General features: G+C 32.6%; 1 protein-coding gene across 1 annotated transcript; it reads left to right on the top strand.

Annotated features, from left to right (window-relative positions):
* Positions 1-1,501: 1,501 nt before the first annotated feature.
* Positions 1,502-5,161, top strand: LOC111403692. The gene is made up of 5 exons (XM_023032286.1): positions 1,502-2,332; positions 2,544-2,965; positions 3,365-3,552; positions 4,627-4,696; positions 4,780-5,161. The coding sequence occupies exons 1-5, from the start codon at positions 1,621-1,623 to the stop codon at positions 4,819-4,821; spliced, it is 1,434 nt and encodes a 477-aa protein (XP_022888054.1). The 5' UTR covers positions 1,502-1,620; the 3' UTR covers positions 4,822-5,161.
* Positions 5,162-10,897: the final 5,736 nt, after the last annotated feature.

Raw genomic sequence — 10,897 nt, 5'->3', positions numbered from 1 at the left:
GAGCTGTTATCAAGCAAGTGTAAAATATTAAATTTTGGTGGTACCCTATAGTCTCTATTTGTGAAAGTAATGTCATTTCACTATCAATATCCCCTTCTTTGCACAACTTATATATTGTTTCATTGTATGAATCACGAGAAAGCTCATTTCCAATACCGTAAATATGATTTGCATGCTCAGAAATTGAGCCGTGACTATAATTTAAAGAAAACATAATTGATTTTGAGCCATATTTTTCGACTTTATTTCGTTGTATATACGAAAAATTTAAAATCTTGAAATTTAATTTGTAATTAAGGAATTTGAAAACAACTCTCCACACTGTGCAGAGAGTTTTTTTTCTTTATACTGTGAGGAGAGCTGATTTGTCATCTTTTCGCACTTTGCAGAGAGTTTTTTTTTTATTTCGCACTGTGCGAAGAGTTTGCCAACTCTCCACACATGGTTCAACTCTCTCCACACTGTGCGGAGAGGTTTTTTTCCTTTCCCCACTTTTTTTTTACTCCGCACATGGTTCAACTCTCTACACACTGTGAAGAGAGTTTTATTTCTCTCCGCACTGTGCGAAGAGTTTTTCCATGGTGCAGACCAACTCTTTGTACTGTGCGAAAAGATTAACTCTCTCCGCACAATAAGAAGATTTTTTTTGCTCTCCCTACTGTGCGAAGAGTTAGTTTGTCATCTTTCTGCACTATGCGATTTTTTTTTTTTACTCCGTACTATGCGAAGAGTTTGCCAACTCTCCGTACATGGTTCAACTCTTTCTGCACTGTGCAGAGATGTTTTTTTTCTTTTCGCACTTTTTTTTACTCCGCACATGGTTCAACTCTCTACGCACTGTGTAGAAAGTTTTGTCATGGTACGGACCAACTCTCCGCATTGTGCGAAGAGATTAACATACGGAGAGTTTTTTTTTTGCTCTCCGTACTGTGCGGAAAGTTGGTTTGTTATCTCTCCGAACTGTGCGAAGATTTTTTTTTACACCGCACTGTGCGAAAAGTTTACCAACTCTCCGCACATGGTTCAAATTTTTTTTCTCTTCGTACCTTTTTTTATTAGTTCAATTCTCTCCGCACTTAGTTCAATTCTCTCCGCACTGTGCGGAGAGTTTTTTTTTTTTCAATTTTACAATATTGAATTAAACAAAATTTAGAAATATAATCTTCATATTCAATTCAATCATATCAATACTATCAAATAATACAAGCAAAATATTTTGTATATTTCTTATTCAAGCGTGAAATATACAAACATATTTTTTCTAGATAACATACTGCTATGTAATTGTAAAAATAATTTACAATTATTTTCTTATATGATGGAAATATTTTTAGATATTGCTTCAAAAAATTTTTAAAAAATTAAAATTTATACACTAATAAAAATACGATAAATATAAAATTCATGCAACGCACGTGACAGTGATCGATATTCTCAAAAGTTTTTAAAAGTTTCAGATGAATATTCCTTGACAAATATATAGGAATTTTGAAATAATGGGAGAAACGGATAAATCATCTTTTTTCTTTACCTTTTCCTCTTCCAAAACCTCTAGAATTTCATTGCAACCTTGTAAATTCCCTTTTTCTTCTCGTGCAAACAACCAATTAGGGTTCCCACATGGACATCGATCCCATTATTTTAAGTTGGATTCTCGAATTCGCTCTTAAACGATCCGTGGATGATTGTAGATTGAAGTCTATGCTGGAAACCTTCCCTATCCCAGAGGACAATTATTTTCTGAGGAAAATGCTTTTATTGAAGCAACTGGAGTCGGATATCTCACGCAATTCTTTACTTTCGTTGACAACTCTTGAGCACTTGGAATATCTCGAAGAACTAGAATACCGAAGAGGGATCGAAAATGTTTCCGATGCCATGAAGACAGCATATTGCGAAGTCGCAGTGGAATACACAGTGAAGTATTTGAGAAATGAAGATGGGGATGGGGGCAAATTTTGTGACGCAGTGAAGAGTGTGTGGACGTGCAGGGTAAGGAAACTGGAGAAGGAGGTGGAGAAGGGAGGGTTGGGTTCGGACGAGTTGTTTGATTGGAGGCTTAAGATGGAGGCTGCAGTGCAGGATCATGGTGTTCGTCAGAGGCTGGTAAAAAAGAGTAAGGATGTTAATGCAGTCGATGCACTTAGGGCTTATTTGAAAGAAGAAAGGGAGGGACGGGGGCCTTCGTTTCTCGAGTTGGTTGCTGATAAATTGAAGAATGATGAGACACTGAAGAAGTTGCTTGGATTGGCGAATGCCAATCGGATTTTGCCAAAAGAAACAGTTTTGCAGAGTGTTGATCCTGGCTCCGCTGTTACTAACGACAACAGAGGTAATCTTGTGGATATTTTAGTTGACAACTTGCTTAGTAAATTTAACAAGATCAAAACCATCTTATAATTTTTTTCTGGTTCAACCATAAATATAATCATGCCTATTAGGTCATACATTTCGTGCATCTTTATTATTCTTTTCTTTGATTGGGCTTATTTCAGTTTTATGAGTTACTCCTCATGGTTAGGTGGTTCCATGTTTTCTTGTAGCATTGCAAAAAGATGCAGCATTGAGTCGGAAACTTATTGGTAAAAAACATGCCAGGGTTAGATCCGGGACTTGTAGAGGAGCTAAGATTTCTGAATCTGACTGTTTGGAAGTATGCCCTGGTAGCAAATGCAATTTGCCTCCTACCCCAGAAGTTAATAGAATACAGGAAGCTCTTGAATCAAGTCGTATGGATCTTCAAGCAAGCGTAAAGGACCCCCTTCCTAATGAACTAGAATTTGCTGAAGAAGTCGTTGATGCTATGAGAGGAAGTACAGATCATGACCCCATACAAGAGGATCATGTCAAACACAATACTTCTGCTATGAAAGTTGCAGGATTTGTTCGAGCTAATGGAGGAAATCCAAGTAATGGACCGAGACCAAGCTTAATGGAAAGGAACAGTGCTGCCCGAACTCATGAGGTGACAAATCCTTTGTTACCTATATCAGTTGTTATTGCCTAAACATGAACAGGTGTTTAATTACTGTAGGAACACATGAATGGTCTTTGTTTCTTGTTTACATTGAGCTCTTATGAGAACTCTAGCTGAACCTTTTTACATTGAGCTCTTATGAGAACTCTAGCTGAACCTTTCTCCTATTAGTGCATTCATTACGCTTTAAAAATATCTCTCTGTAGCACTCTTATTATATAGCTATTATGTGTTTAGATATTGTATTGTGCAGAAAGATTGTGTCCACCCTTAACACATTTCTGCATGCAAATTGAATGAGGTTATATAAAGATCGAAGTATAGTACCATAATTAAATTTTTTTGTGTGTCGATGATGCGCTGTGATTTATGGAATTGTCTTTGCAGTGGGATGACTCAATTGAGAATTCTTCAGAAGAATCACCAGATCAGGGGAGTAGAATAAAGTTACCAAGCCCAAAGAGAAGGCGTGTATCTCCTCTGATTAGTAATGGAAGTGAACAACCAAAGAAGAGGAGAAGAGTTGGAAAATGGAATGCAGATGAAGAAGATGCTCTGAGGACTGGAGTAGAGGAGTATGTAATTGTTTGCTCATGCACCTTATTACTGACAATTAATATATAAATTTTGTTTGTTTTGTTTTGTTTTGACTGTTTTTCGTTGGAGATTACCTTTTGGTTGAAGTGGTTTTTTTTTCTGGATAAACATATTTTTTATGTCAGTTTCCTGTTCTTCAAGGATATATAATATTTGTACCAGGCATCATCATTTTACTCCTCAATACATTGACTCTATTTGCACAGTCATCCCTCACCGAGATGCTAAGAAGCACAGACACGGACACACTAAACAACTCGAAGATGCCAATACTCGTAATTTTTTTTTTTTTCCCCCTCTTAGTACACAGGCACACTGGGGATATTTTGATTTACATTCTTTAAAGTTAATTCGTTTATAAGCTGCAGCTCCATTTTTACAATTTTATATTTTTCAACAAAATTGTGACTTTTTTTAGCTTTGATATTTGCTGGTGAAATCTTTTGAATTAGAGAAGTGGATATTTGTTATATTAGGGTACCTTTGAGTTAAACTTCTACTAGAGACGAAAAATGCATAAAGTAGATATATAACAAATTTGACATAAAGTTTGTAGAATTTTTTCTCACATTATTATGATTTTTCCAAACAAATGTTTTATTAAGTAAAAAATTTCATAATTTTATTTTTCAAAATTTTAGAAGTGGGACATTCAGTGTCCTTGAAGTGTTGAGGACATTTGATAGGGTGCTAGATGAATGCCCGAAGTTTAGGAATTAAAAAAAAAAGAAAAAAAAAAGAGGTCACAGGTTCCCTAGAGTTGAGAGTATCAGTGCCTGATATGTGTTGGAGTCTCCATGCATCATAGCTAAGAAGCTCTTCCCCTTGTTCCACTTTTTCTTCTCTCTCTCTCTTTCTCGTTTTATTATTGTTGGCTGCGTGAGAACATCTCTCTCTCTCTCTCGTTTTATTAGTGTTGGCTGCGTGGGATCCAATGTTCTGTCTTCTTTTCTGTTTTGACTTCTCTGCCATTTTCTTGTTAAAGATTGCATCTCCTAGCATATAGAGGTCAGGAAAATTGCATTAACTTAGTGTATTTTGTTCCCTTGAAGGTGTGGAGAAGGAAGTTGGAAAGATATTCTAGAAAAGTATGGCCACAGATTTGCAGACAGAAGAACTCAAGTAAATAAGCTTTGTGTCTCCCACTTCACGATTAGTTTCTTTTTCTTTCATAACCATAAGCTATTGAATACGACTGTTTTCAGGTTGATTTGAAGGACAAGTGGAGAAACATGAAACGCTCTTGAAAACTAGAACATTTTCTAGTGGAGGTTTAATCTCCGTATATCCTATTTATTTTGTCATGGAGCAGCCGTTCTAATGATTCCTGCAGGGACAGAGATCTAAATTATAATGGCATTTTTCCTGAGGATTTGTTGATAGTAGTATCACTCTAGATGGAAATTAATGTTGTGAGGTGTAAATTGAACTCCGCTCGAGATGCTTGCCGTGACTTACTGATGTAGTCTTTATTGTGTTAGCACGGGGCGTTGAAATTGAGATTTATAATATCAAGTATTAACAGTAAAGTTTAATTATTTGTTAGCTACATTTTGCTATAATGTTTGATAAAAATGGAAATTCATTGCAGCTTTTGAGATATCACATGGATAGCCAGATTAGGCATTATGATCGAGACTCCGGCCTAGTCAACCCACCTTACCATTTTTCTTGAGATGACATTCTTACTTGCTTTTGTGATTGGTGGGTTTTGACATATCGTCATTGACAAGACATGGAGGTTTTGTCGATGATAGTTTGCTTGAATGATGCAAAGCATTTTGAACCAAGCTACAGGTACATGAGGAAACATCACAAAACTTTTACAGGTAAGACACATGGGTGGAGTGAGTGGTTTATTTTTTGCAATAAAATATTCACATGGGGTCCATCCCATGTGAGAACTTGTAAACCTTCTAATAATATTTTCTTCTGTACACTGAGCTTTTTTCAAGCAGTTTTGATGAATTAATCTGTACATAGATTGGCAGCTACGTGGGAATGTATAAAGGGGCATTTGTATAGATGTTACTAATTTGAAAAAACACCAAGAACTCATCGATGTTTGTTTGTTTGTTTGTTTGTTTTTTTTTTTTTTTTAGTCTTGCAAAAATGTCATTTTTGAGCGGAAAAAGTCCAATTTGCCATTTTCATTACTTTTTGAATATACTAGTCAAAGTTGAACGTACATTGTACGTTATTTTAAACTATTTTATAAGTGATGTAAAAATAATATTTGATACCAATTTTTGAAGGATTTGATGAGTTAAGAACGAATTAAAGAAAATAAAATTTGGTATAGAAATTTAAAAGAAAAAAATTGTATTCAAATTGTATTCTCAAAATTCAATTTGTAAGATTCAAATTTTTTTTAATGATGAAATACTATAAATGAGCAATTTTTGTATATTATATTAGATACATAAAAATTAATTGTTAATATATAAATTTAAACATCTATTAAAATTTCCAGATACATTCGTTAATAAATTCATCTATAATAACTTTACATTTATATAATTCAAGATTCATCAAGTAAAAATTTATAGTAAAAATTTATTGAATCTAGATTAATGTGAATGTTAATTAATTAAGAGTTAATAACACAAATTTTATAAATGACAATAATTATGTAATATTTATTACATATCGAAAAATGAAAAGTAAGGAATTATTGAAATAATTGAATTATAGAGAGGTTAAAATCTTCTCAAAATGATTCTCCTTTGATGTGATATTTTAATATATTATAAATTATAGATTTAGTCCATGTTTGATGGCCTTTAATTCAAAATTCATTTTTCTATGTACTCATTTTTAATCGTATATTTACACAATAAAATATTTTGCACGTAAACACAAATTTTTTCATACTTTTTAACGACATTTTTTTTTCAAAAATTCACTATTTCAAATATTGTTTATCTCAAATAATGGCCATCAAACAGGACTTACTGACAAGACTTGATGCATGACATGCGGGAGAAGCTAACCATGAATTTAAGTTATTATTTAATGAATAATAGGTAGATTATATATAAAAATAAAGAGAATTAATTATTTTTTTAACATTTTCATGACTTGAAGAAATGAAGTTTTCTCTCAAAGAACATAAGTGAATTTTTCATACAAGAATTGAAATATCAAAGTTAAAATCATAGTGAGTTTATCTTCAAATTCGATGTTAGCATTTACAGTATGTCGAATTTTTATTTATTTATTAACTTAGTAGTTTTAACTCATAAATATTAAGAAAGCATTACATTGCAAATTATTCTTCATTCATTAATTTTGATTATAATGATAAAATTATTTGAAAGCATGAAAATGTTGGAAGATTTTTTATTTTATGTAGATTTGTGTAAACTATAGTTAAAAGTCATTCACAAGGTAGAATATCGATCAACATACTTAATGCTTCAAAAAGAATATTTTCACATGATATATCATGTATCTGATCTCGACAGTTGTGAACAGTTAAGATATTCGAAATTGATTGACATTTCATAACTGCTTGAACTGGCATTTTAACTGTCTGTCCAACCAACTTGAAATTGTCCTGTAGAAGTTACTTAAAGGTACACCATGAATATCAATATCGACATTTCATAACTGTTTGAATAGTCATTTTAATTGTCTGTTTAACTAGCTTAAATTGCCATGTAGAAGTTATTCAAAGGTGTTGTATTTAAAATGCATAAATTAAATTTGTGTGGCATGTTTACCATTTCAATTTGCTTATATTTATGTACGAGTGAATATTTGAAATTCGACGTGTCGAATGGGGGGACACTGTGTGTAAATAGCAGACTTTCAATCATAGTTTCAAAATAATATGGGGACATTGAATGATCTAAATCAATCATATAATCCAATAGGGATTATATGTGATGTGAAATGTGAGTTAGGCTTGAGAATCAGTTATGACAAAGCACGTAGAGGTAAGAAAATTTTTAAAAATTTTCATCATATGGTCACGTTCTTTAATAGAATAATCTGGGTAAGGAGACACATTGAAATCAATTCCCGTATCAAGTTTCATTACTTTCTCATGCACTTGGTGCAAGCATACGTGACTTTATGCATTATTTGAGCTCAGTTAATTGTGTTGATGAAAGTCATTTGAAAGGTACGTACAAAAGGACTCATTGTTAAAATAAAATCGACCTCAAATATTGCGCAAAAAAAAGCTTGAAAGTTGAATGGAATTATAAAATTTAAAGTAAGTATATTTGGAAGTCTACTTACATTCATACTAGTATCAATGTCTTTTCAGTTTGTTTAATGGAGTGAGCTGATATATTGAGAAGATGAAATTTAGATTATCTTCATTCAATTCTTCTACTTTTGTTTTGTCAGTTATGCTTCAAATTTTGTCTTCAGGAGAGCCTTTGAATTCGCTTCTGTTGTCTTTAACTGTTGCATTATATAAAAAATATATCTTTCCGAGTTTTAGTTGATTGTAAATTGTTGTGATGTCTGCATCATATAATGCGGCTGTCACTTTGTTACCTCGTACAACGAAGAGAAGAAAATGAAGATATTAATAGAAGTTGTTATAGGAAAAGCGAATGTGTGTGTGTGAATATGTATTTATCTCCAAATTCATTATAACTAGATACTGGTATTGGCTAGTAGTATAATGGACAGTTCTAGGTGCTTGTTTTCCTACAATAATCAAATTTGCATACCAATTTTTTCTGAAGTAGAAATATTTGGGATTAGCTAATACATTGCAGTTATCTTCGATATCTGTGATTCTCTTGAATAAGAAGTTAGATCAAATAAAAAATGGTTAAAAATGTTAATGTAATAAAATAATTGTATGGAAAAATTTTAACAGCATTGCCAATGTAGGACTGCTATTTTGAAGTGTTTGTTTCTTTATCATTAACAGTGTTGGAGAGTCTTCTATTCTACATTACAACTTATTTATTACATAAGAAGGAAATAATGCAAATAAAACACATGTGAGAAAAAGAATAATTCCTTAACAGCTAGTAGATGCAATTAGGGGAGGAGCCAGAGATTTCGTCCAGTGCGGGCACAATTATAAGTATTGGCTACGATGATTTTTTTTTTTTTTGTTGAAATTAGTCTATGAACAAAAAGAGTTTCATATGATCAATGTAGAGTACATTTTTTAATAATAGAAGATAAGATGATGGGGTCCAATGTATAAACAATCAATTGATGGGCCAATAAACTCATAACAGGGCCTTTAGTTATTATTATTTTTTATTTTATTTTATTTTATTTTTTTTCCTAAAAGCCTAACTAAAGAGTAGGCCCAAAATCTAAAAATTAAAAAATTGGCCCAACTCCTACCCCCCTTCTTCCCCCGACGCTTCTTCTTCCCTGTTGTCGGCAAATGTTATTTTCTTCCTTTGGCTATAATTTTCTTCCTCCTTCCATTCTTTTGCCTGCAAATAGCACAAACTTTCTTCTTCTTTCTTCCATTTTCTTCTTCTTCTTTCCCTTTTCTTCTTCTTCTTCTTCTTTTTACGGCTGGACAAAACTCCCGAACCGAACCGACGGTTCTTCTTAATCTAAATACCCGAATGGGTATCCGAATCAAGAACCGACGGGTACGACGGTACGATTCGAAAGAACCGAATAAGAAACGAATGTTCCTAATTTTTTTATTTTTTTATATTGAATAAATCAAATTATTTTAATTTTTTCTAATCTAATTTTTTGGCCCAATTATTTGTTTCATTTTAAATTTTAAATTTTTTTTAGCCAAACATCAAGCATTCGAGTCCATTTTATTCTTCCATTTTTAGACCAACTCTAAATCTCTGATGTCTATCCCACTAAATCCAAGTATCCAACCCTAAATAAACTACATAGTACATATGGTCCTACCTCAGTATTAACCCATGAGAAATTGAAAACCTACACATCCAAAGACCAAAATTGAAGTTGCCCCGTTCGGCCCCCATCGAAGCGGTGAACTTCGAAAGCCCATCGAAGCCGAGACCTTCGACCACAGACCATTCGAACAAGGTAGGAAGTATTCTTCCCTATATTCACAAGGGTTTATATAGTTTTTCGTTCCAGTAAATCCCTAATGTGATATCTAGTTTCATTATCTTTTTCTCTTTTAAATTTTTATATAAAATTTTAAAGTTTTATTACAATGTTGGCTTTAGAGGAGCAGCAGAAGCAAATTATTAACTACGCTTCTTTTCTCTTTCTAGGCAAACATCTAAAGAGTTGTCTCTTAAGATGATTGAAGAGTTCAAATAAATAATGAGAAACATGTGGTTTAATCTTACATGTGCAACAAGATAACATTATTGTAGGAAGATTCGTGGCTGCCTCCTACTGGTTAGCAAATTCTCACAAACATGTGCATATGATGTAAATTCTTTATCTATTATATGTTGGAACTTATCACAATTCTTTATAATCTTTTTGTAGATTCAATGGGTTTCTGAATTTCGAGGTTAAGTATTGACTGATTTTTATCCTGATTTTCTTTTATTATATTGTATGAAACGAGTATTCACTTTTCAAGAATCAAGAAAGGTAATAAAATGGACAATTTTCAGGAGTGATAAATTTAAAACACGATTAAATTAATTATTTTGAACCAAAAATTCAGAGTAGTAATTCACAAACTTGCTAAAGGTGAGGGAGATTCTGGAGTGATAAAGTTATACAATTTGACTCTGTCATTTGATGATTTTCTTCCACATTGTTTGTGTAGGATTTAATCAAGTTTCTCATAAAGGTTATACCAGTTTTGGATGCTCAAATGGGAGACAAAAAACAGCCTAATGAGAGGTCGAAAATATGGAATCATTTCACTAGGGTACTTGATGGAGAAAGAGCAAAATGTAATTATTGTTGGAGAACATTTAAAGCTGATACTAATAGTGGAACTTCTAGCATGTGGAAGCATTTAAAAATTTGTTATGCATATAAGAGCACTAAAGTTGATGACAACCAAGCAATACTCACTTGAGAAAACAATGATGGTGGTATTATGGCTATGGTGTTTAATAAAGAAAAGTACATAAAAGCATTGGTTAAGATGATTATTATTGATGAATTGACTTTTTCCTTTATGGAAGGTATGGGTTTTAAGGAATTTGTTCATCAACTTTGTTCTAGATTTGAGGTTCCTTGTCGAAGAACGATTGCTAGAAATGTGCTACATCTCTACCATGAAACAAAGGAATCATTGAGGATTAAATTTATTAATGATAGGCAAAGGATTTTTTTAACCACTAATTGTTGGACATCAATTCAAAATATCAATTATATGGTAGTCACAACACATTTTATTGATAGAAGTTGGAAACTGCATAAGAA

Source organism: Olea europaea, chromosome 11, assembly GCF_002742605.1.
Source record: "Olea europaea var. sylvestris chromosome 11, O_europaea_v1, whole genome shotgun sequence".
NCBI classification, from domain to species: Eukaryota; Viridiplantae; Streptophyta; class Magnoliopsida; order Lamiales; family Oleaceae; genus Olea; species Olea europaea.
This window is presented reverse-complemented; position numbering and strand designations above follow the sequence as displayed.